This window comes from Buteo buteo, chromosome 4, assembly GCF_964188355.1.
Source record: "Buteo buteo chromosome 4, bButBut1.hap1.1, whole genome shotgun sequence".
In the NCBI taxonomy this organism is placed as follows: Eukaryota; Metazoa; Chordata; class Aves; order Accipitriformes; family Accipitridae; genus Buteo; species Buteo buteo.
The window spans coordinates 65,460,648-65,488,536 of NC_134174.1; the positions used below are offsets into that span (position 1 = coordinate 65,460,648).

Genomic DNA, 27,889 nt, shown 5'->3' on the forward strand with positions numbered 1-27,889 from the left:
TTTTTTTGTTGTTGGTGGTTGTTTGTTTTGGTTTTTTTTGGTTGTGGTTTTTTTTTCATCTCATTCTCATGGAACAGCCCATTCTGTACACATACTTTTTATCACAAGCCTGGTTGGGGTCCCCCCATATGGGCACTTACCAAGCTACCATGCTTGAAGCTACATTCTGGGTTTCTATATTTCTCTATTTCTCTAGATCTGTATTCCATTTATCTTTTTCTGGCCTTGAAAGCCACTGTGCACATTGTTTCTTTACCCTCTGAGACAGCATCTTTCAGCCCCAGTCTACACTGGACATTGCAATTCCTCAGTATGGAGTGAAAGGCAGGATGATTTATTATTTAAGCTACTGGCTAAAAGTGTTCCTTTTGGTATAGAATTCATAGGTGTTGCCAGACAACTTTAAATACATCTATAACTTCTTCATGAAGTCTTGCAGAAATTCTAAGATCTGATTGCAAAGGATTCTTTATGGAGCCATTATTTCATCTTATTTTTTTTTTCAACATTTGCTCTTCATCAGTCCTTCAGCTTTTTCTTTATCTACGTTCTGATCAGGAAAGTGGAGCTTTCTAAATTACCCATGCCTTCTCTTAGAGTAGTATTAATCTAAAGGAGTAGGCATTTGCAGAGCAGTGCAATGCTCTTTGTAGTATTTTGCTGAAAAAAACCCCACTTTCAAAAGTTCTGGTGTACCTCGAGAACCCAAGTGTTATCTCCAGATGCGATACTGGCACTTCCAGCCATGCTCTGATGATCTTCACAGATGAAGGCTGGACCTTCATCTGGGAGCCTGGCTAAGTGGAAGAGGTAAATGCTGGAAAGGTCCCTGAAAATCGGTTTAATACAGTCAAGCAAAGTAGCTTGAGCAGAAAACTGTGTGCGATATCATTTAATCCAGCCTGTACAAACCACCAGACACAGGGGAGGGAAAGATGGATTTAACCTCTCTGATCCTGGCACTAGAGCAGATGATTAAAGGCACTCGTATAACTGAAAAAGCAGATTAAGTATGTAAACATGCAGCTATAAAGTACCTTTATGTTCACTGCCTAAACTTTTTCCCCGGGCTTTCCAAAATGCCATTCCTGGCATTTTTTACTGATAAATGTATTCAATTCAGGTAGTTATGAGTTGAAATGTTATACCAAAAATTGTCCAGTCAATACAGCCCCTCTGAAATTTATGAAAGGCATAAAAAAGTCCTTTTTCTGCCTAATGAGCAAGGAACAGATAATGAGCATGAGAGCACCATTTAAAATTTTCATGTGAAGCAGTAATCTAAATCTCCATCAAAATAAAATTGGGTAACTTGTCAGGTTAAGAGGACAGAGAAGCTACCAAAATGGAACAAATTGTCTTGCAGATCTGAATGTGGACTTGGTGGGTTTCACCTAAGTCTCACCTAGACTAAAACTGGCTATACATGCTGTAAAATGGTGATCATATCAGTGGAAGATGGCAGAGAATGGTTATTTAGTGACTTACTGTTCCAGGCACAAGATTGCATTCACCCTGATGGCTCCATTGAACATAACTTTTGCGGCTCAAAAATTATATTATAGTGTTACAGTGAAATAAAGAAATGTCATCTCAAGGTAAATGACCTTCAAAAAGAAATTAAAGACTAGTAAGCACATTAGACTAAGTGTATAGATGTGATTTAAACTTGGAAAATTAAGGAAATACCAGAATAAAGACCTAAAAGTTAATCACCTGAAGCCAAAAAGCATTCATAGCCATTTATTAAGGACTGGAAAGGACTGAGAAAACTGCTTGCCACTATGATAGCACAAAAAACCACAGGCAAAAGTGATACTAAAATTATCCATGAAATCAACTGTAAAAATCACAGACCCTCTCTCCATGTATGCACCTGCTCCAGTAAGAAAAGAAAAAGACTTTTAGAAAGTTTTATTCTCTTAGTGAGTATGAACGAGAGCTTCTTTGGGCTCCTGCTGGGTAGTTGGTAAGTGTCCACAGAACTTTGTCCCGCGGTGTTTCCATGCCGGCATAGCAGCGTACTGCAGCAGGAGGTGATGCTACCACAATTTATACGACCCGTATGTGCTTTTACATTTCCCCCCTCAGGCTTATGCCTGCAACCTGACTAAATACACACAGAGACTGCTTACAAAGATAAATGGTAAAGAAGCACTTTTGCCTCCAAACTCGGGCATTTTCAGACCCATGGCAATTATATGCTGATTTTTAAAGGAGTGAAAGTCGTTGGTGTGAAATCACTTGTACTCGATTTCAAGTTAACTCCTCTCTGTTCCAGAGTTTCTCAAAAAGGTCAGCCACCTACCACTGCATGATAAAAGAGACAATGAAATCTGGCTGCATAAGTCCGTCACTGACTGCTGAAATCCATGCTTTGGGAGGATGTCCCAAATCCACTGAAAATAATGAGCTGACGTTAGAGGAAAAAACGCACAACTATACATGGATGAAAGAAGGGAAAGTAGCTTGTGACAGAAGCTGAAAATATGTGATGGGCCTAAAATATCCAATGAAAAAATGCATTTCTTCACCAGCAGTGTCAGTAAGTTTATTTACATTCATTTTTATCAGTGTGTTTTACCCACACAGAGCTCAACCTCCTCATAAAAGAGATACTCAGATACTCCTAACAGCCTTCTGGTGCCAACAGATTAAATTTGGGTTAGAGATTACCAAGATCCACTACATTTATACCAACGTGTGCAAGCAGATATAGTTTTAGTAGATACAGTTTTATTGGCTTCAGCATTCACAAGCTGATTAGCAGATACCGAGATCTGCCTTTGAGAGGTTACCATTCTTGTAGCTACTATGATGGAGGAGAAAAACTGAGATATGGGGTGATAAAAATTATGAGAATTAGATAAAAAATGAATAGCTGGATAGAATGATGTGGATAGTCAAGGAGAAGCCAGCCAGCTCCCACTGTGTTTTATGATTGTCAGGGCTCTGCATGGGAGCAGATGACTGATGGCTGGTGTTACCAAGGAGAGTAGAATATGTCCTGGTTTAACCTTTTATTTGTTTAACCTTTACTGTGTGGGTGAGATTGTGCAGCTGAATTTCTTATTACTTGGAAGGGATTGTATTTTTTTCTTTTATATCAAGGATGATCAAAGTTTTGCAAAGTCCTCGTATAAGTAGCTGTTAAAATGGATCTGTAATTATAAAAGGACCATATCCGTCCTCAAGTTTTATTTCCTGTCATTTCTGTAGGGTTGCCTATTTTCCTAAAACACTGAAAGGAAAAAAGATTAAAAGCACAGAATTTAGAAAAAAAATATCTGTTCTAAAGATGTGGAAAAGATAGATAAATAGAAAACACTGGTATCCAGATTTATTGGTTTGTGGTTTGGGTCTATCCAAAGGTTAAATAGCGGTGCTATGTATTTCAAAGAAAATAAACATTTTAACTCCCAAGTGCATAACTATAGCAGTAAATAGGGCACACATCAGTATTATTATATTCAGGGCAGGCATAAGCATCTTATCTCAGCATGAGATATTCACGCATCTGAAGTTCCTAGTAAAATCCCTTTGAACTTGAGTGTTTTCCAGTGTAAAGGTGCTGGACAATCAAAAAATAATTGCACAGACAAGTACACTTGACAGCTATTAGGCCATTTATTTAGTAATGCCTGGACTAAAATGGAGTAAGGTCACCTGCATTAGTCATAGTTCTGCTGTGCCCAAGTATGCGTAAGCACCAGTCACGGCCAGTAAAGAGCACCAAGGCCACCGTCTTCAGCATCTGATGTTACTGAGGTCTTCAGCAATCAGAGTCCATCTAATTTTTAGCTAATAGGCATTGAAGAATTTCCCATCAAACCCACTTCTTGTTATTAAATAAAAACCCCGTTCTCATTGAGATAACCTCATACCTGAGAACAAAGCATGGGGACCTCTGGGTTTGTAAAGTAAATCTCAAACCAGCCTGAAACATAATTTCACGGTAGAAAGAACTGCCCTGCCAAGACTAAGACAGTGGTTTCCACCTTCAATCTGATTATCAGTGATTTAAATCTGGCTGGTTAGTTCCTCGTTTGCCTGTGCATGCCAACCACCCCCAGCAAGATGACTGGGTAGCCTCCGTGGAACTCCAGAGAGAAGCCACCTAAGAAACTCCATCAGTTCGTCAAAAAAAAAACCCATAAAAAAAATCATGTATGGCCCTGATCTATTGTGGTGGTAACAAAATCTACACATGCCAATGAACAAGCCGAATTAAACTGCTAGCAAAAGTCTGCTGTCATTACTCCATGTTCCAAACTTATTTCACATTGCTACCTGCACAAAGACATCATTAATCCCTTCTCAGCTGCCAAAAAAACCCCCTTCTTGACAATTTGCTGTTAAATTTGCTATACAAAAATATATGGCATATAGAATGTTGTAAGGGTGGTAGAGTGAAATAAGTAAAATATAATTCCAAATGCTAATGTAATGATTGGATTATTTGTTTACCTCTATTACTTAATTTAAATGATGCTGACTGGGAGCTGGAGTTCCATAAATCAAGTTATAGGAAATAACATATGCACTCTTCTATTTTCTTTCAGCCCTTGCTGCCAGATACATTGCTGTTATTTAATGGAATCTGCAGAACAAGCATGGGCTGGAACTGTCTAAGAAATTTAAGAATATGACTATTTATTATGCAAGGTTTCATGATTATATTATTCATTCTGCAATCTTTTGCCTTTTATGTGTTTGCAAGATTCATTAACAAGAAAAAAGATTTAATACAGATGGCACATGGTATTTTTACAGTAAGTTTTCTACTTGCACTTTATTTTTCCTCTGTTTTGAATGAAACTTTGGTGAATGTCTTTTCCAAGAATCATATCAAATAGGCAAAAACTGTAATAGCAATTAAAATGTTTTAAACAGAATTGTATTTGGAAGTGTACGCTGCAGTCTTTCTACCAAGCATATTAAGAGATGTTTATTTAGCCACAGACTTTTGACTGGCTAAAGTCATACAGCTGGCCCTTCATTTGGTATAATTAAGGTCATAACATTGAAGCTAATGGAGCAAAGCTGATTTTCACCAGCTGATACTGTCCAGTGTTTATTTAGTTCATTCTTTCCTAGATCTGATCTGCATCTTTCCTGAACCTCAATCCTGTCCTGCCGTACAATTTTGTTACTTAAAAGCCAATAATAAAGCACAAATCCTGCTCCCATAGAGTCATAAGGCCAGAAAAGCAGCAGCAGCAGCTGCAGTGGCAAGATGAGCAGACCATGCAGAGGAATGCCAAATCCCTTGCATGTCACAGAAGACAGTGGCACAAGGTGTGCATGAGCACAAAAGGCACTTATAGGCAGGCCAAAAATCAAGAAAAAAGGTGGTATCAGTGGATTTGTGAACCATGCACATATCAGTGACCAAGCCTCTCCTCTCATACACGATACGACTGGCTGTATCCACAAGAAAAGCTTTAGTTTCAAGTCTTTCTCCCAGGTTAGAGAAGGGGAGTCATGCCACATGCCGAAGTGGTCCTTATCCCATACCCTTTTCAATAGGTTTAGTTCACGGAGTAAAAAAAAAAAACAGCCTTAAAAAGCCAGAGGAGAAACCTGGCATTAAACTCGAGAATCACAAGACCTCCTTAAATATAAACAACCTAAGCAGGAAAGCTAAGGTGGGTTATTTGCTTCAGGTTTTTTCCCCAAATATTACGGTGCTTGTCAAAAGGTAGACTTTCAGGGAAAGGGGGACTGAAATTTTGACACAAATTTTTATGATATTCAACAGAAGTTCTCCCCTCTCAGCTTTCCTCCCATATGAGAATAAAATGTAGAGTGTCAAAACTTTTTTGAATTGCAAAAATATACCAATTTTATACTTTAGAAACAACATGTTTCAGCTTTTCATTCAAAACAACACTTCTCCTTTACAAGTATCTTTTTTTCCCCTTTTTTTCTATTTTTAAAGAAAACAGATTTACAAAGGATTAAATAACCCAACAAGCAAACAATTTCATTCCAGGTTAACTCAAAACCGACTTTCTACATTCTTCCTGCCTCTCCCCCCAACCTGGGGCTTCTTTTAGTTCGACTCGAATTTTCTTTCCGATTTTTCGCCAAACTGAAAAAAACCCCACTATTCATCCAGCTCCACTAACAGAAAGGCCTCGTGCAGAGAAATACGAATGAAGAGACAGGCTATGTAACTCTCACTACGACTACAGCCGGGCTGATAGAAGCAGAGCTCGGGGACGCCGCGGACTGCCGGGCTGAGATTTATCGCTGCTGCTGCCACTGTCGAGCCCTCTGCCTGAGCCGCCGGAGGGACAGGCTGATCGGCTGCTTCCCAAACTTCTTCATGATCTCCTTGATTCTCGCCAGGTTGGTTTTGGAGATGGTGAAGTCGCACTGGGTGGCTCCCATGTCGTAGCCCACTTCGCAGGTCTTGGTGGCGGTGGTGTAGCCCTCCGCCTTGACGCCCACCACGTATTCCCCGGGGTTGAGGAGACGCCAGTAATCCCCATCGGCTCCTAGGAGGAAAAGAGATGGTTTTCAGGACAGGGACCCTTTCTCCTTGAGGAAGATGTTGTTTATGAGAATACAGAAATGCCTGCACAGGGGTAAGATGATACCACCAGCAGCATCCCAGCATCCTCACACCAGGAAGGTGTCAACGAGGCGGTCCCACCCCTCCTCATCCTGCCAACCCTACGGGAAAACACGCCTCAAACATATTTTCCAAATGATGAAAAAAGGACAACGGGCTTCAATCTGGCTTAAGATTTTTGTCAGCTGAAGTCAGAAGGATCCTGAGGCAAAGGGTCACCTGGTAACGGTTGGTGATTCCTTGGGGGTATAAAAGACCTTCCCCAAACTAATTCTAACTAGTGAACCACGAGGACCCCCAGTGGGGTACCCACATAACACTCATGATCCTGGCCAGACCACCCGGACACGTGTGTTTTGGTGCTATTTAGTATGCAAAGCATGTGAATGCATACTGTCAACTCAGAGATCTAAGTAAACATCCCCCTCCATAAAAATCTTACATTGAGTTTTATTACGCTAATTTTCCCACAAAGTATAATTCATCTCATCAGGGTACTTCACCACTTGCCTACCTGCAAATGCATGAGCGGAGCTCTTGTAATCAACTAAACTACTCATGCACAAAGCAAAATGTACTTTAACACCTCGTTGAATCAGCACTTTCTGTTTTCTTCTTTTTTCCCTGTAAATGACCTCCGATTACCCATACGTACATAAGGACTTCTTTTTAAATATTATTTTAACTAGCAAGTACGCCTAGCTGTGAACTGAAAAAGGTGAAACGCTAATATCTAAAATTAGTTTTGCACTCTCTCCTAGGAAAACCCACTGTGGAATGAAAGTGCATATTCAGATATGCAATTCTATATAGAAATAAAATGCAACATCTCTTGTATGAAGAGGGGTTGGTTTTTTTAGCACTGATGAGAACTGACAGCCTTACTATCACTAGCCTTGGGTCACTGGCAATGCAGCATGTCGCAAAAACTAAAGATGGTTTGCATAAAAATATTATATTTGGGAAAAGATCAGACTAGCTAGCCTCTGTTTAAAGAAATAGGATTTTAATTCAGGGCTTGGTAAGACACAAAACGTTTGCAAACTGCAAGTGTTAGCAAAACAGCAATATCAACTGCACCCTGATATTGCAGTTTCTGAATACAGGTGTGAAGTTGGGTGCAAGAAGCACATCTGACCAGGTTAGTTCTTGCATATCAGCTTGATCAGGTTTTTCTTTCAGCCAGTTTGACCCCGCTTGGGGTGATGATCAAAGTCCAGATTTTCTATTTCTCAGGACTCAGGCATTTTTTGGAAGGGCTCTCTGAGAAGCAATTTATTCAGTTCTCCCCTACTATTGGGTCCGTTGGCACCTTAACCAAAAGGCAAAACATAAAGCTGTCCAAGTTTCTTGAATTTATCCCTAAAGGCTCATTTTTGGCTGTAAATTCTCTGGTGATACTACAGGGCTGACAAAAGGCTATGGATCACCCTGTGCATGGCTGTGAATGCATCCCTGCTCCGAGGCTGGCTTTAGCCCCTCGAGTTCAAAACTGACCCACATTTTTCTGACACATTTAACAGGCAGTTCATCACAACCCCACGCAAGGCCAGAAAAAAATCTACACATTCACACACCACTGGGAAATTATTACAAAGCTGGATATTAAGCTGTTAGCAGGATGCACTTTACCTCCTTTCCATTTACAAGTAAGTAGACATTAGTATTTCTGTCAGCTGTCATTGCCCAGAATTTAATACCAGGCTAAAAGGGGTTTTTTTGAAAATCAGATTAAATGCAGTAGGTAAAAAATGCAGCAGAGCAGATGGCAAGAGAAACACAATTAAAAATACAGATAAATTTAGTAAATAATAGGATTGCTAAAAGAATAGGCTCCAGAGGGAGCAGGCTAGAGGCAGACTACATCTATCTCCATCTATCAGGTCTGCTTAGATAAAATAACAATGCATAAAAATACAAAGATAGTGTTATTATCAATTAAATGTGTCAGATGACTCCATAAACACTTCAATTAAGAGCAACACTCTTTGAGCCTGAGAGGACAGAACTTTGTTACAATTGTCATATTTACACTTAAATATAGCAAATTTTACTAATTTAAATACATTCTAAAAATTTATCCTAATGCTTTGTTACCTACAAAAGACTCTCCAGGAAAGCTAGCCATAGCGCTGCACACCCAATGCATGTAACAACTAAAACTTAACTTTTCTCTACTGAGCAGACAGCCAGGAACGAGACTGGAGAGTTATAATACCAGAATTATGCTTAGCTTAGACTAATGTTATTAAATATTACTAAATGCCACTTCAAAATCTTTGGGTTTGGTTACACAATGTATTCTGAAATCATATGAAACTTATGAAAATATTCAGAAAAATTTCTCTGAACATTGTGTGAAATTAAATTAATTATGGTTTATTGCAAAAATCACACAGAAACACGTATCTGTCTTTGAACTCTGGCTGTAAGAAACTGTACGTTTCTTCATCGAGATTTGCTTTGAGGTTTCCAAAGTGCGCGATTACAGGAAGCAACCCACAAAACTGCCTTTGCACCATGGGGAAAAAAGGTTTCCAGGTGCATTTGGTCATCCAGTTGATGAACTCTTTTCCAAAGGTTACCTCATAGAGCACAGTCCACATCTAACTGTAACAGCATGCAATCACTCAGACTTAATCAATAGTTACATCTGCATCAAGAGAAAATGGAATAATTTTCCACAAAGCTTTTACTCTCAGAATCAATGACTTCAATTAGCCTATTAATATTGTTAGCCTAGTGTCAGCAACCCTCTCTTCCCATAAGATATATTGTACATCCAAGGAAAAAAAAAAAAAAAAGGAAAAAAAAAAGCTTTCTATGCACTTTTTTTTGTCCACAGGAAGAAGCACAGAAATTTTCTCAAACAAGTAAATGTTATCAGAGGGCCTTTACAACTTTTGTCTGGCTCTACAGGGTAGGTGACCACATTTATGTATCAAAGAAACACTAGATACCTTACAGCTTAGCTCACTTCAAACAAAACTTATATAAATAGAGATAGCGGCCATAATTCTTCTCCTGCTTGGCCTATTTTTATATCAAGGCAACTCACAGGTTTAAATGGATACATATTTCATTTTAAAAGGTATAAAAGAAAGAAGACTGTTCACAATTTGCTTGCTTTCTCTGGAGTTTTACATGTCATTTTAGCTCTTTGGCTCCAACATAAATTCTCAAAGACTAACGAGACATACTTTGTTATCTGTATAATATAAAACAACATAGAACTTTTATGTTCCCATCTACAAAGTGAATCCCAAAGAGTGTCAGCTTAAATGTCTCATTAAAAAGAAGAATTAAAAAGAATAAAATAAGTACTTTTATTTGTACTAACAACTGCAGATGGCCTTGAAGCCATAGAAGCTCAGCTCTAAGTCTAGATGTTAATATCTGCAAGATTCCCCGAGCATTACAAGGTGGATTCTGGGATCTTGCAGATTTATTACACATGCCACTGGGACTCCCTTCTATATGCACGTTTGCTGTCTTTAAACTGTTCATTTTTCTTTCATGTGGCAATCCAGTGTACGGAGAGCTGGAGATTAATCACCCATTGCATTTACTTGGCCTCAACCAGAGCAATACATTAATTCTGTTAACAGAGTAATACAGCCTACAGTTTATGGCAGTCTTTCCAGACTTCCAAGACAAGGAAAAACAACTGATTACTTTAATTCCCACTATCATTTCCCAGTAGTCCTATTTTGAAATATTTAAGGCAGAATCATTATTGCCTAATTAAATATCTGTCATTCAATGTTTTCTTTTACAACAGGGACACAGTAGCACTGAAATAAATTTAATCAAAAACTAAGTTAGATAGTCCAAGATTTATTATTGGCTCAGATAATCTACTGTAGCAAACATTAGAGATTTGGAAGTCTCTTACCTAAAGCTCTAAGATACTCCATAGCCTGAAATTAGTTTACCTGTCAAAGCATGCCATACTGTACCTCAGTGGCAAAGCACGTGAAAGTGGCAGCAAATGAAAAACCCAGAATCCCAGTCAGGACATGAAAACTATGTAAAATTAGTGTTCCTCTTTCTAATAATGAACCAAAACTAGACTACGCGACAATATGGTTTGTCTGACTATTCACCATGATGCTACTTTTCCATAAAACTCCAACAGAAACCTTGTTAACCTCTTGCAACCAGCACTTTAAGTGCAATCACTAAAGACTCCTGATGACAACTTGCTTTGCTATTTCTTTCTGTGTGCTCATCTCCTTGCTATATCCCCTCTGTTGTTTCTCCATTTAAGATTACTGTGTGTCTTAAATCATGGTACAGTACCTACACAAACACAATGGCCATTGGACACTATCCCACCTGCTGCCTGTCAAAGCAATTATCAGGTATTACTATTAATCTTGTAATTAGCTAGTGTCTATTTAAAGCAGTTCTTTATTTAGTACCATAACTACTTTCCAGGCCATTGAATAGGCTTAGAATTTACTCTGAGTATACATACCTGTGTCTGGGTATAGATCAAGACTGTGCTAACAAGGCAAATAGCCATTTGTGCCTTTTTTTTTTTTTAACTATACATATTGAAAAGTAATTCTCTGGGCTGCAATTCACCTGTGCAAAGCAATGTTTCTGCTGAGCCCCATTAAACGATCTTTTACAAAGCTGTAATGTTTTGCAGGAGAATCTTCAGGTTGTGAAAATCCTCTTTCCCTGCAACAGCTGTTTCTCCTCTGGACACAGCTCTAAATCACATCTCCAACACATTCACAGTCCTGTAACTGCTAGCAGCCAGAGGAACATTCTTCACCCAACAAGGCATTACCTACACCCTTGTTTTTCAGTGCTATAATTATTCTGGGTTAGATCTGCACTACCTTTACATTAGAAAATGAGCAATAAGAGTTCTTTATACACAGCCTTGTGTAGGCTATTGATTTGGGGCCGATAAAAGGCTATTTGCTCAATACTTTAAAAGAGGTGGAAAGAAGAAGAGGGGTAGAGAGGAAAGGCAAAATCCTGTTCTTGTCCATCCAGCTGCACCATGGAAAGAGGTGACTCCCTCTTCACGTGCCACTCCTTCTGCAACACTCTCCTTAGACTCTCTACTATCTGCTGGCTTTTTGCAGAAAAGAGTTCAAAGATGCAACGAGGTTCTGTATTTTGTTTTTAAACCATAAATCTGTTCATTTGCACTGATGCTTTGGGGTTTGGTTTTGGTTTTTTTACCTGTGCGAATGTCATGGTTAACACCTTCTACTGAAATAACAGCATTTGGGATTCCCTTTCCGTGCACATCTTTTACTATGCCTTTGATGCCCCGATGGACCTATTGAGAGAATAAACAAACAAATAAATATTGCACAGCAATGAACAGTACCATCATTAGGAAGATATCATAAATCATTAATTCCATATGTGAATTACAGGTATTATATTCCTACTTTATGGTTCACACAGTTTTGAAATATCATTATTAACCCAGTACCAGCCTCCCAGGCATTAGCTCCTTGTGAATCAGCTTTACAAATTCTGTTAGGATTCCTGAGGCATCAAATTCAAAAGATAGATAAAACGAGCAGATAACGCAGCAGACGTAAGGTCTTTTTCTGGCAGTCCTTTCTAGCAAGCTCTGCACTCATGCCAAATTTTTTACAGGCTTCATTATTTTATTCTCCTAAGTCAAAACAGCCCAGCTGAAGTGATATGCCAGTATTGCTCGTAGGTAAGGTTTCTATCACAAATACCAATAGTCATGTAATTAGCCATGCAAGAAAAATATCAGAAACCTTAAACTCCCTTCCAATCCGAAAGGAGTCATCAAGTTATTCAGAAGTTACTCTTCTGTTGAATACCTGTTCCATAAAAACAATCAGGGACTCGCGGTTGTTTTCCCATTCTTCGGGCAACTCGCTCTCGTGGGGATACTTGTCACAGCCAACGTAGATGGATAGCTCAAAGCAGTTAGTGTGCAGATAACTGAAGTCATTTATGCCTGTCAATAGGGGGTGAAAAAGAAACAATTTTATATCCTCTTTTAATCTATTGATCAGATCTGATTATTTTATGCAAAGTAATATAGAACTTATTTAAACACGAACTGGGTATTTATTTAGCTGGCTTGGTCAGCAGACCTAGCAGGGCAAAAGATTTTTAGAAATGCCACATCTCCCATAGCAAAGCGCCAGAGTAACACCAGAGCTATACATTTAGCAAAACAAGACTTTCTAAAGACAGCGTCCCATCAACACGTTCAAAACAGAGGACACAAGATCGCACTGTGACAGCACGGGCCACTGTGTCAGCCCAGCACCGCATCCCCAGTCCCTTTGCTGCAAAGAGCAGCATCCTTCTGCCATCACAAAACTTAAAGGAAATACAGATTTAGCAGAAAACAAACAAACAAAAAGTCATTCCAGATAACGTTTCTATTATATTGGTGGAGAAGATGGGGACACAACCACAAGATGTTAGGAAAGGTTTCTCTTTACAGCAAAAAAACTTGTGCTTTGCTTTTAAGAAAGCACGAAACTTCACTAATGCTGGACACTTTCCCATGGAGCCGCTCTCACTTACGATTGTTCTGGGCAGAAATGGGATGAGTCTACGTTAGCTTGCGTGGATGTGCAGCCTTTAACCGAATTTATACAACCCTAAATGCCAGGACACAGAGCAACGTGCACACAGTCATTGTTATGTAAAAGTGATTTATCAGAGCAGTTGATGAGATAGTTTCTCAGTGTAAATGTTTTCCCACATCAGCAATCTAAACGATAGGAAAGCCAGAAAAATCAAGGTAGTAATAATTCTTTTAAGTTATATATGGCATCTGCTAGCTTGTAAGGAATGAAAGGATCTGTTCTGTTTTCTCCCTATTACGGCTTTGCAGAGGACTGGAATCTGCACTGAGGCTCTGCAATAGCAATTTCCATCAGAAATATGTCCTAATCAAAACCCAGGAACCTCAGGGCCTCTGACCTCTGAGGAGCTGCGGTTTAAGTCCATGTTACAGAGAGCACTGTGACCTTTGCAAAGGTCCTGAGCACTAAGGAAGACTGCATTTAGATACAGATCTCAAACATTGCCGTTCTGCAGGTTTCCCTCCCGTTTCTCACAATTATTTTTCCTTTGGGAAATCCCACTTGTTAGTTCTCCTGAATCACACAGATAACATGATACAGTACATGAACATTACAGAAAGAAATGATGTGAACTTCATTTCTCATTCCACCTGCAGTTCTAATAAAAAAATATTTTAAAAACCATTTATTAATGATCAGTAATTGTTATATTTGTTATATTTTAAAATTGTTATAAATTAAAATTGTTATATTTTAAAGATTAGCAAGAATTGCCTTCACTGAGTGCTTGTGATTGAAAAGAGTTAAAAAAAACCCAAGTCCTGTCCAATTACCATAGAGCAGTAGTCAAGTATTTAACGAGCCCTCAGTGCCTTCTGGATGCAGAGCAGGAGGATTATATAATACAGATGTTAAGCTTTACACTTTTGTTGATGAGGAAAGCCTAAATATCAGACGGTGGCATATGCTACTCTGCATAAACGTGCTTCCCCTCCGTTTGAGAAACAGCCACAATTATTTTCCCCTCACATACTCTATCGCATCCTGATTAATCTGTTGTGAAATGTTTTGCAATACACAGTAATTGCTCAGTTTTAATACATGTATTTAAGAAAATGGCTTAACGTTGCCAAGAGCAATTCTTCGCGTAGAGCCTGAACATGCAAATCCAGCCTTGAAAACACTGGAAATGAAATGAAATTCATCTGTTCTTTGCCTTTGTGCAGTTCAACCAGTGCAGAAGTGTTATATATAAAATTGCTGAAGAACTTGCACTCATTGCAGTCCAAAATACGTGCAGGAAATAGTATGGTTGGGTTTCAAAGGCACATGGAGATGTTTGATATCTATGCAAGATATCTGTGGTGCGCATAATTCTCTAGGGACTCTCTGGTGCTGAAAAAGAATTAGAAAAATCCCTTATAAATTTTCCCATGGCACGAGCAGTGAAAAGTTTATATGTATGATCACTGCAAGGCCAGGCAGCAGGTGGATGAGGGGAGAGAGGACGGACAGCTTCAAGTTGTGGTACAGCAAGGAGATGGCACCCGCACCAAAGGACAGGCGGGGAGCTTTCTGCAAGGGATCTAGTGGTGGGTCACCTTCAGCTCAGTCGTTCAGTAAGCAGGGGTTTAGTTTAGGAGAAGAAAAAGTGTTACACGTCGATCTAAAAGGTAAAGAAATAGAAGAAGTGGAGTGAGCTATACAGCTACATCTGTACAGTCATGGAATTACAGAGTGAAAAAATATAGGAGAAATTTGTCTTCAAATCTGGAACTGTATTTGGACAACCCTTTACAAGGTGCCATTGGTTAACTACCAGCTGCAATACATATATACGTACGCATGTATATATATCTGCAATACAAATCACTCTCTCCCATTTGTCTAAGTAGAGAAGAAGCCTAAAACCCTCCTGCAGGTTGGAGGCTGAGCTCAAATGGAAACCACATCTTTTGAGGTTTAGTCTGGAGTCCAAGGTGTAAAGAATTGAAAGCAAAAGCAGTATCCGAGCATTTTTCTCAAAGACAATCTTGGAAGTCTTACTATAATGTAAGAGCAGGATGTAAAGTATAATAAGTAACATTATAAAGCAATAAAACAAATCAGATGAACCAAATCCAATGTGCAATTGTTACTAAGAAATCAAGATACAATTCAGCGTCTATATTGTACATCATTACTTAATGTAACTTAGTGTGACAGCTGTTAGTGACATGGCCAATGTCATCTTTTCTGGATCGATTTATAATCATGTTTCTTATAGCACTTAGGAAAATTAAACTCATAAATTAGGTAATTAAGCAGTCAAGTTAGCATTCAGATTTTTTTTTAGAATTTGCAGAAATGCATAGAAATGTATTGTCAGGCATTGGCCTTGTGATCTGAGTTCAATCTTTCCCCCCTGATTTCAGCCAGCACTTTTTAACCTCCTGAAAAAATATTTGAAAATTTAATTCTTGGCTCTAGCCTTTTAAAGGCTGGCCAGCATTAACTTTACACAGGCCAACGTAAAAGCCATAAAAGCCACGTCCAACATTTAGAAATGTTTATGCAGTGAAACTACCTGCAAGTTACAAACACAAGCCAGCGCCAGTAAAAAGTGGTCTGCACAGACACTTGCTTGCATCTGTTTGCCATTACTGCTGCAGTTGTTCCTATTATTATTCAAGTGATGGCAGATGCACAGCTTATTTCTTAATTTCATAGAATATGTTGTCTAACTGATGTACTTATAAAAAACCAAAAATTTTGAGCAGAATTCTGATGAATCAGCAGAGTGCCTGATTCTGAGCCCGCTCAAAGTGTACACCCATAGAGATAACCATGCCTATTGCTGTTAAAAATGTGCTTCTAATGGGACTTTCCTGAAAATTGATGCTTTGTCCGCACTACAGGACACGGCTTCCCCTTCGTGCTCCTTAGCGGGGTGACAGGCTTGGGCATATGGTGAATGGTGCAGTCTGTAATTTATTCTGGGAGCAGAAATGCCTATGGAGCCCATGAAAAATTTCAGTATAAGGATGTCCAGGTCTTTTAAAAACAGGACGGTAGCAGGCAAGCAGCAGCTTTTTATGGCATGTTTTTACAACTCAAAGTGAATGCAAGTGGGGGCTGATCTGCGACCAAGTTCAATGAGAATGAGGCTGAAATTGTGATTTTCCTATCTAAGGGCCACTGGAATCTCTCCCTGGAGTTGCTGCTTCAGCTCTGACACTGGTTACCTTTGATGTTCAGCAGCAGTTTTCTGTTGGCACCCTGTGAGATGGCAAAGGCTGACAGGTTCCCCCCTGCTAGCGGATTTGGACTGGGTTGCTTTTCTCCTAGCAAATCATCTCGAAGGTACAGAATCCATAAAACTAATGTATTGCACGTGCACTTTTGGAAACCTCCATAGTAAATGAAATGGTCACCAGGTCTTAGTGACACAATTTCTTTCAGTCCTCTGATACTTGATGAAGTGCAGCAAACAGACTTTCACATGGGGAAATATTCCTCCTAGGGCAAAAGTTTTACCACCACCGCCTCTGCAAGGTACACCAGGCAGTGATGGCATTATTATATTTAGCAAGATAATGCTAATTGCAGTTTCTACAGACACTTACTTCCTGCCACGGTATGCCAGGAGGCTCCATTAACAGTGCCATCCTCCTTTTGGAAATCCTCTGTGTGACACGCTCTCCTTCTCGCATCTGTCATCAGCCGGTGCGTGGAGGCATAGGAATAGGCGAGCCAGCGAAAGACGTGGTCGTCCGGGGTAGGGGTGTAATCCTGGGTTTTCCACATCGATCGCACCATATCGTAGGGGTACGCCACCACCAGCTCTCCTCCCTGCAAATTGCCGCCCAGCACAAAAGGAATTTTTTCCATCCACGCTATTATTGCCCGTGTCTCAACTGCCACCTGGGAGAAAAAAAGAAACAGCAGCTTTGACTCAACCTGTGAAATCTGATAATCTTGTTTCAAAGGTAGACCAGACGCAGGAGTCCTGCTGTGAGTTTCTTAGCGTGGAGTGAGTAGCCAGCACAAGAGATGTGGCCAAGGAGCAGGGCTTCTTTACATTACGGTGCCCGCCAGCTGTGCATAAAAAAACCCTAACAAAACCTTAATGTTAGTAATTTATGCAGCAGGAACATCTACGTAGAGTGAGGCCAAGAGCAGCAACCGACAGAGATGTCAGACCGTGACATTGCTCCCTCTGCCATTGGCTGAAATGAGTTTTCGAAATAAGGGGTTTTAAACACAGAACTATTTCTAAAGGCCACAGAACTGCCACAGTTAAGTGCCTTCCCCTCAAGCTGGGGGAATCTCAGCCACTAGAAATAGTTGCATCATATTTAAAAGGCCACGTAAAAAAAAAAAGTTAAATTTTTGGCACTGCGATCCAATAAATGACTTTAGCATAAGCCACTGCATTGGTTTTGCATATGCCTCAGCATTTGCAGTGTTATTTCAGATAAGAATATATTTCAAGTAAGAACAAATAAGAAAACCCCAGGAGATATCTGTATGGCAACTGAGTTTGCAAAGAGCTCATCTATGTCGCAAAACTAGGGAGAAGCCCGATTCACGGGACTGAGCCCTGAGGTGGGATTCTCTTTGTCTACCTGTTGCTACCCAAAAGTTGGGTATCGAGTCCTCCCGGTTCTCATAATTGCCAAGGGAAAAGAGAACCCTCCAGGCAGCAGTTCCCTTCCCAAGGGCTGCCTCTAAAATATGGGGGTGAATGGTACTTTTGTGGCACATTTTTATTTCCTGGCAAGGAAGCCTAGACAAGTAGCTTAAGTCAGGTATGTAACTTCACCCACAAGTTACTAATTTCTTGAGAAGTGCAAAGCTCACTCTTCCAACGTGCCCCTGCCTTTGTGTTCCCTGCTCTCTGGTCTTACTCACAGTGGCATTTTCAGACAGGTACCAGTCAGGGATTGGGATGTGATGGTTTGGAACTTTCCTTTTACTCTTCTTCTGATCTTCTGACTCCCAGAGCAAAGAGTTTAAATCAGGGAAATTATTGTTGATGTCAATGCCGTCCTGAGTCCATCGTCCTAAAGACCAGCCCCCTAATTCTGAACCCTTAGGTTTAAAGAAAAAGGGAGAAAAAATATAATTCAGAAAAAATATAATTCAGAATACAACAACCTGTGAGCCCTCAGCAAAGTATTTGGGGATGTGTCAGAGAGAATTCTATAGAGAAAAATGAAAGGATGAATTATTTAATTAACTGAAGTGAATAATTGGCTTTTTTTTCATTTTGTACGAAACCTTGAATGAGGTGGAGCAAAGCCCATGAAAAATTACTTGGGGTTAGCCAAAATATTCTGGTTTGTTTTCAAGGTTTCTATGTAAGACTGGTTTTCCTGTGGGTTGCAATGGAGATAGCATATATTCCCTTCCACGGCTGTGAGTGCAAATTTTGTATTCCAGTCTTGTACAGACTGCCCTGGAAGATTTTCCAGTGTATTTGACCAGCCCCTGCAATTTTTCCTCCTGGTGTCTGTCTTCTTCCAGACTGAATTCTTACAATGCCCAACACATTGTGCTCTCCTTAAAGATGCACTATTAAATTTCAGCTGCGGAGGAATGCAAATTTTCATGTGCTTAGCTTGGTTTCTCATGAGAAACAGAGTGCATGAATTTTCCATTTTCCATAATGGTGTTCCCATTGATCTATACACCTCGGTATGGTTTGTTCTGGCAGTCTTCATGACCCTCCTTTCTATACACATCTTCCTGTTAGCCAATGTCACATAGAATACTGTTTCTTTCAGCTTTTTTTTCCCGAGTAAGATGTTTCAGTGGTTTGTATTTGCTTTGATGTGTTTGGTTGGGTTTTTTTTTTTTTTTTTTTTTTTTATTTTGATCACTTGTAAAATATGATCTTTGAAAAAAAAAAAAAAGACAACAGGAGCACGTTTCGTTCATCTAATAGACGTAAAATAACTCATTGATATGTCCATAATCATATTACCGCTTTATATGCCTTGTCATATCCATCTGGGTTGACTGAGGGCAGGAGGTGGATTCTGGTATCCTCAATGAGATGTACAATGCGTGGGTTCCCAGCCAGGTATTCCTGGCACATAAACTGCATTAGCAAAAGGATTAGCTCGCGTCCAAGCACTTCATTCCCATGAGCTCCTGCAATGTACCGAAATTCTGGTTCACCTGTTGAAAACATATGGAGCAGAAGTGGTGTCAGAGCAGCAAATCAAATATCTAACCAAATTTCATTGATGTCAATCAGCAACATTTTGCTTAAGGAGAGTTGGAAAAGTGTTTTAACTGAACAAATGATAGATGAAAATGTAACTGTACAGAAACAAATAACTACTTTCTATTGCTATTTTAGAAGAACAGGCTTATGTATCAGTGATATCTTAAGCTACCGTGTAAAATGCCCAAACCCCATTTTCCATGAAACGCATTTTTAATTATACTCACAATTTCAGCATGTTACGGGCAGATTTTAAAAGCTCTGTTAGTCTAAAAATAACATGAAAAATACATTGCTAGTAGTTCTTTGCGACAGATGTTAAGGCTCTTAAAAGGTAACAGCCAGTAACTACATAATTGATCTCTGACTTCACACGCTCCTTTTCCTTCACTTATCAAAAAACAGGTTCACATATATTTTTCAAGGTTATAGTGAATGGCACAATACTTGGACTCAATTACAAAATACTTCAGAGATTATTAGGAATAGTGCCAGCTATTAAAAAAATCCCTGTAATTTTGTTGTCCTTTGTATGAATAACACTTGCAAACATTAACAGGACAGACCCGAACTGGCCAAGCTACGGCTTGTGGCTGGATCCACCCTCCCAATTTGTCCGGCCCGTGACACACTCCTTGCATTTTCTGCAGGACTCTCAAAAATAGGTAAGTGGACAGAGCAGATCAGATGAATTATCCTGGTGTTAACATCTGACATTCTGAGACTGTAGTCTAAGGTCAACACCAAGTCTACGGAGAGATTAAATCTACTGTGCTCCAACCCTTATGGCAAAGGAGAGAGATGTCTTAGGAGCATGTTGCAGCACTCTTCCTTGCATAGGATGAACACATATTGGGGTATTTATGGACACGGCAAAGCACAAGACACCTTTATTCTCACAGCTGCCTCAGGCACTATCACCGTGAGATCTTCATTTTTCTCCACAGAAGGGCCAAAGACTGAATGAGTTTCTATTCTGAAGAACTATATCACGGTAGGAAGTTGTACCCCAATACTCACCAGTGAAAGACGATTTGTGAGATTTGACCTATCCTTGCTTGCAATGCATCCACCCATATAAAAAAAGGTAAATTTCTATCCAAAGCTACTTAAATCCTGAAAACTAAAATCCATTCCCCAGTACTAAAAATCACTTTTAGTTATTGTAAAGAATAAAACTCATTATCATTAAAGAATTTGATCCCACATTCAAAATGCCTTCTATTTGTGCTCACCCTCCTCTTCCCAATTTAGAAATACAGTGCTGAAGTTCCTCCCACATACATTTGAAATCTTTGCTGCCACGAATATAATTCCATCAGTGATAATTACTGCAGATACAGAGAATGAGGATAAAAAAAAGCCACAGCCCAGCACCCGTCAACAGATTTAGTTAGACTAAATCCTAACCAACTTCGTGTTCTCCCGGGTTGTCAGAAATCTCAACAGCATACAGCTTTAGTCCTTGGTTACTTTTCCCAATATTGTAAATTCTTGTGATATTCGGGCACATTTTGTTCACAGTTTTCATCAACTGCCAACAAAAAAAAAGACACTTAGTTAGACAATGCAGCATCAAAATAGATCCACGATTAATTACTTCATTCCAAATTGGTTGTGGCAAAATCTCTTCATTTTCTTTTCTGATTATTTCTTAGTTGTAAAAGCTTTATGTTTAGTTCATGAATTTATGTTGTGTGGTAATTCACACAAATAATGTTTATTCTGCTGGAACAAGCTGAATAGTCTGCTGAAACACTACAGCATAGGTGAGGTTCAAGATCTTTCTTACATGAGATGCATTTGTAATATTATCACACAATTAAGGACTTGAGGGGGAAGTCCAATGGGAATAAAACCAACAGAACCACTGCTACTATACAACCAAACACATTTTGAAAACTTTATGTGATGGAGGATAATTAGCCACCTTAACACTTCCTTCTACATACTCTGTCATTTACTATAGCTGAGTGAGTTGAGATGCCCCAGGGTGTTAGCATGGCAATGCACGTACGTTACAGGTTGCCACAGACACATTCCGCCCAGTAAAGGAGATTTCTCTCTCCTTTGTCCTATGTGGCAGCAATTCAATTCAAAACAAACTAAGAGAGAATGATATCACCCACTTAAACATGATTTTTCCCAGGGAACTCTGATTACACCTGCCTCTGCTGAGGTAGAAACCAAGCCCACCCTTCTTGTACTACAATGTGAAATCTTACATGGCAAAATAGTTAAGGCAGTGTTGCTGTGGCCAAAATAGTGAGATAGATATAAATCTGAATTACTCCATAAACTCAACAGGATATACTCCTTCAGTAAATAAGATTCCTCAGACTTTGCTTACCAAGTTTCAGCAAAAAATAGAATTAATAATGGAAATGCAAACAGATGGTCTGAAGACATTCCTACCATCAAAATCTATGCTATTCATTGTTTCTGCAGATACTGCATGACATAGTTAAAATATAAATCAAATAGCCTGAGTGCTTACTAAAGTGCAGAGGGAAGATCATGGTTAAGGGTGTAGGTCTCTTTAAACTGAAGTTACACAGATGTGATCCAGGCTTAAGTATATCTGAAGTCTAAATTGTCCCACAAACAAACACTTTACTGTGGCATTTCAGGTGAATGTTAAAATTTACAAACAAGACTGAAAATTTTTGTGTTAATAATAAGACGTTATTGCAAATAGCTCTAAATGACAAGAATTTATCCGTCTCGATTTTTTTTTCCATTGGAAAGCATTAAAGAAAGAAATAAGAACTTTACAGTAAATTGGAACCCTAGGGACTATTAATTAGACAATCTTTTCATAAACAAGGGTGCATACATTATTGAAGAAATACTGTAGCACAACAAAACTCTTTACTCACATAGTGTTAATTTAGAAACAATATTGGATGATAAGGCTGATGATTTAAAAAATGCAATAATTAGATGTGTCTGATTCCCATGCCACCATTTAGCAAATCTAAGTGGAAACACAATTCACTTTGGGAAGAACATCATTAAAATTCCTCTCATAAAAGGCATCACTTCTATTTATAATCATGTCGCAAAGAGACCAAAAAGATGTTATATTTGTACGTTTGTTCATCTCACATGTTGGTTTTAATATAGATCTGAGAAACTATTACTTTTGCAAATCTAAACTCAGCACTTGTCTGAAAAATACAGTCAGTTATCCTTTTTTAGTGTATTGTCTAGTTTCATATCTACTTTTTTTCACCACAGTCATCATCATCAGTGTGCTGGTATTACAGGTACCCAGCTATTTCCAGGGAACTCTTTAACATTCTGGGCATACGTAAGTGGAGATGTCATCATTTGTTGTTCCAGCTGAAACACATAGGTGAAGCCAGAAAACGCTGTTTTACATTTTATAGTATTTGATTTAAACAAGTCAATTACTGACTTTTTGAGACAGACTGCCTTAAATCATCATGGTCAATCTGCTCATAATGAACCAAAAATACTTTCAGTGGATATGGAGCTAGAGCCTCACAGACCAAACCTTATCCACGGTCTACTGCGGGGGGATTATTAATGTCCTCCTGACGAGAGGATGAAATGGATTTTTATTGGATCAGATACCACATTTTTCTCCAATAGAGATAAATATTCGTTTTTTCACTCTGCCAATGAGTACAGATACCGCATTAAAAGGTCTAATTTAGCAGGCTAAACCCGGCTTTCTGTAATGTATCAAGAATGTTATTGTCTCGGTCCTGTGTTTACTAATTCCTCTCCTTACACTCTCTTCAAACTGCAGGAAAATCCCTCCTGCCTGATGTATCGCTGCATCCAGGCAGCTTCCCAAGATGCGGAATAGGGGAGATGAGCCTGTCCTCTCAGAGCCGTCTCCAAAATCAAGCTGCAGAGCAGAAGCTTTGCGAACGTGCCTGGCACTTCAGTGTGCGCAGGGTACCAAGAACATCAGTTTAGGAAAGCAGTTAAAAGGATGTTAAATGTTCATTACTAGTGAGAAAAATGCCTAGAACCAAGTTCAAAGTATATTACAATCAGTGGAAATATTTGTATTGGCCTCAGTAAACTCTCCATCATCTCTTTAATTGCAAGCATGTGATTACTTTCCGAGTCAAACAAAGAACCTTTCCTGAATTAGGGCCTCTGGACTAGACTTCACTGTGGCTCTTTTGATAACAGTATGGATATAGTAATGTAGTTAAATGTTTATATGTAAATACAATACTGAAAATGAACATATTTCATATTTGCTTTTCTCATACTCATTTCGTACAAATGGCACAATAGGTCACCTGAAATGTCACAGTGTTTTCTTTGGGCTTTGTACAAACTGTCAAAGACAATTGATGATAACAGTCAGTCAGGGCTTTATTAACAACGAGCAGGACTGTAAAACACTTCCACAATTACATTCACTAACAGTTCGTATTTGACAGTTCCTATTTGTTTGTCACTACCAATTATTTACCCTATTAGCGCCCTGGAAAAAGACTGCGTGCAGTCTTTGAAGAAGCCCTGCAAAACTGGCCTCTGAAGGTCCAATTCCTCCATTTTGCAGGAAAGGTGGGTTAAATGTGGGTCTCGGTGCCATCTACGCTTAGAGGAGGCAAAAGGATTGTCAGTCAATGCCGTTCAGGTTAGGGCTATTCTTCATCCTCTGTGGAGATCATAGAATTATAGGATCGTTTAAGGTGGAAAAGACCCTTAGGATCATGGCATCCAACTGTTAAGCTAACTCTACCAAGATCTCTGTATTTCTTGTTCTGCTGTGAGCCAAAACAGAAACGACCTCCTCCTTGAGCGTGGAGACTATCAGATAGAGGCTGTCAACCTGGCATCACATGCAACCTTGGATGTTTGCTGGGTATCGCTCTAGCCCTCTACATTTGGTTGTTTAACCCTCAAATAAACCTGTTCAATTGGTAACGTATATTGTGCTCTTCAATATTCTGTATTATTGTTACATCAAGTCCATAAACACAGCTGACTGTGAAGAGCCACACAAGCTTTCAGGGGTGCTTGGAGTCTGGCCTGTCCAAAGGTATGAGTCACATCCAGTTAAATGGATTTCAAAATTAACAATCCTATTTCCTAAGAAAGATATGACCTGGGTTTGTTGTTTCAAAGACAAGGTTGTACTCAAATGTCCATCTCAAACTATTTCTGGGGATATCTATCCTACCATTTTAACAGCTTCCTATACAGCATGAATACATCATGTAAATATTTTGGACTATAAGACAATCCTGACTTCTGCATACAAGGTACAGCAAGCATTGCCATCAACTGAAAGAAGAACCTTGAATGCTCTTTTAAGAGAAAAAAATGGTACTGTAAATTTTATCTTCCTAAAAAGAGAGTTCTATTAAAATAATCTGACATTGAGAAAATCCCTCTCTTTCGCAAATACTTGACATATTGCAATGTAATGTAATGCTTCCAAAACATGGCGCAGGGAACACCCTCTCCTCCCCCTTCTTCAGCGTTTATAATAAATAACAAAGAACAGAGTTTTTCTAAGATGGTTGGCAGTGAAGCAGCTAACAAAACTGACAATAATGCATGGTTTGGTTTTGGGTTTTGTTTTTTTTTTTTTAAGTTTGACTCTGGAAATTGACAGTTATTGTTCCATTTTACACTCAGCAAAGAGATTATGAAGTTCTGAGATTAGTTTTGGGGATATAATACTTATTGGAACCCAACCCACAATCTTCTGCTTACTAGCAGCAGAACCCAATTAGAATCCAATGATCTCTAAACAAATTAACTGCTTTGACACAGAGAAAACCCGAACTTGGGAAAGCACAAAGACAGCTCACAACTGACCGGCTCTTAGCCACAGTTGCAATTTTTCTACTTGTATGAAAAGTGGGAAAATATTCTGGTTTAAAGCTGTGGTTTTTTTCCCCAGAGATATTTCTAACCTGACCAACCTGTCTTTCTGCAATGAGAATCTAAAATACACTTTATTTTATTGTTCTTGACAGTAATTATGCCAATTGAGTTTCTACTTGTCTAATCTTTATGCTAAGAAATATAGGCCACGAAATCTCTACCGAAATAAATGTGTGACTCAGTACACAATTGCTCAATAAAAATGAATGGTGATTCATGCAGTATAAATACATTGAAAATTCAGCACACAGCAAATGATTCACACACTTCAAGTCCAAACATATTATCTTTATAGTTGAAGAGAAAGCAGGCAGAAATATTACTTTAGGACAACCCTCACCTGTGCCTGTGGTGATATGAAGCAAGATTAAAAAATAATAACAAAAAGAACAGCAAGGTTGCCTAATTGAAGTTAAAGGAACAAGATAATAAGGCTAGTAGATTTACAATTATGCTACCAGCATTTTTTTTTCCTAGATTTTTTTTGGTGAGTTTTTGGTGGTTTTCACAGCTATGAATACAGAACTGGACTTTGTATAGTTTATTCTAATTATCCAAACCCACTGAAATATAAGAGAATCCTGGTGGCTAAGTCAGGGTCAAATCTGAAAGGAGAAACCACTGTAACATTCACCACTCAAATATATGTGTAAGAAAAACGATGGCACATTATGTGTAAAACCTCCCTCTGTCACGTAGTGTCACCTGTTTAAGGTTAGATGATGTACAAATTAAGACTTTGGGATTTTAATAGATTGTTGCTTTTAATAGATTAAAACAGAAAAAAAAAGATTTTTTTAAAATAAATTGCACCATTTAATAGTATTTTTAACAGGTAGAATTCAGATTCCATAAAAGCTCAAAAGCCTGCACCCATCCACCCTCCATCAAGGAGGTCTCACACCAGCTTCTTTTCCTACCTGCCTCATTTCCTTGTAGTTGTGATGCTTAAAGTCCAGATTATCTGTGGTTGTCATTTCATTTCTTCTGTGGTAATAATTATTTGGGTCTGAGAAAAGAAATAAAAGAATTTTCATGTGCTTATGAATTTCAAATATAAAGATGCTTAGCCATAATGCATGCAAGGAACATGGAAATCTGAATTCCACTGTCCTATATGGATTTAAAACAGGTTTTCAAAAGAAAAGCTCAAAGAAACAGCAAATTTGAAATATTTCTAATTACTGCACAAATCAGCTTATATAGATCCAAACGAAAACAAGGAGGCAGCAGGCATCAGCTTGCCAGACAGCTACTCTGCACGAACAACTAAACTTCAACAGAAGAGCAGAAGGGCATCCTTAGGCTACAGAGGAGGGCAAAAGACACTGGAAAATGATGAGTCATATGCAAGATAAAAGAGTGGGGAGAAAAAAATCACATCAGAGGAAAAAGCCCCAGTAAATGTTTTGTGTCTACTTGATTAATTTAGTATTACAAGGAACTATCTTTTAGTTTTCTTGATGAGTATTTTCAGAGTCTATGCACTGCTTGCAAAATACAGAAAGGATCTACTGTGCATATTAAAAATTCCTGATTATTTTCCTAAGCACCGTTTATGAAAGTCAGAGGCCTTTGTTACTTTAAAATCAGCATATTCATTTCTATACAGATATAATTTATAGTTTGATATTTCAAAACACACAAAGGAGAACATGTGGATAGAACAAAAACCTTTGTGTCCTTCACTGTCCAGGCCATTCACCTGGGCAAAAAAAAGGCTAAGACTGTTAGGGCTCAGCTTTATATTTCCTGATATGTGTGCTCCTAGCCTAATCTACTATGACCTATTTTTAGAGATAAACAAGTCTATTTGGAAAACATCAGACACATTCTTCAATTTGGTGTATCTGGGATGTCTGGAATTTTGAGTAATTGTTTGTCAAACCAGTGGTTGTCAGGCTGTTATGAAAAATTGTTCCCCTTTGCACAAAATCATCTTCATTTGGTTTAAAATTATTGGGAAAAAGCCAAATATGAAAGCCTAAATGTTATCCTGTCTCATTGCAACACAGCCAAAAGACACTGTCTCAAGAGAAGAAAAATGATTTTTTTTTAAACAGTGTCACAACTGATAGGTGATTTTTTGGGGGGAAAACAAGCATAATTATTAGTAGGAAGAATACATAGATACTATTCTGCAACAACATTTAATGAAATTACAGAAAACTCATAACACTTAAAAATACCTTATAACTTGACATTTTTAAGCTTCATATTTCTGACATTGTAACCTCTAAATTCTCTAACTTATTCTTCCCATGAAATTCTAAAAGTATTTAGGGTTTTTTATGTGGAAGGAAAGCAAAATTTGAACTATTTAAGTTATTTATGAAATGAAACATGGAAGTTCCATTAAGCTTTGCTGTAACATTACTCATGTTCTCTACCACTTATTTACTCTTCATTCATATGCTTGTCTTCACTTCCATTCCCTAAATCTATAGCAGAAATACTGGAAGGTCAGTTGAATGCTGTTCTACAAATACAACTGAAAAATGTCAAAAAACCATCTTGCTCAACAAAATCTGGTTATTCAATGCAGTCTGTCCTTTAAGAACTTATTCTAGCACAAAACCACCTGGAAATGGATTTGAATTAGAGCCTAATCAGGTGAGGAAACAAGATTTGCTTATTTAAAAAAAAAAA

At 38.6% G+C, this 27,889-nt stretch overlaps 1 protein-coding gene across 1 annotated transcript in view; it reads right to left on the reverse strand.

The window, feature by feature from the left end:
• Positions 1-1,721: 1,721 nt before the first annotated feature.
• CPXM2 (carboxypeptidase X, M14 family member 2) overlaps positions 1,722-27,889 on the reverse strand; it is a 79,788-nt gene continuing 53,620 nt past the window's right edge. The window contains exons 6-13 of the mRNA XM_075026571.1: positions 26,161-26,249; positions 20,762-20,885; positions 19,106-19,302; positions 18,031-18,210; positions 16,743-17,040; positions 12,412-12,551; positions 11,786-11,885; positions 1,722-6,503 (exon numbers count right to left, since the gene is read on the reverse strand). Of these exons, the coding sequence (XP_074882672.1) occupies positions 6,250-6,503; positions 11,786-11,885; positions 12,412-12,551; positions 16,743-17,040; positions 18,031-18,210; positions 19,106-19,302; positions 20,762-20,885; positions 26,161-26,249 (1,382 nt within the window). The 3' untranslated portion in view covers positions 1,722-6,249. The remainder of the gene's footprint in view (positions 6,504-11,785; positions 11,886-12,411; positions 12,552-16,742; positions 17,041-18,030; positions 18,211-19,105; positions 19,303-20,761; positions 20,886-26,160; positions 26,250-27,889) is intronic.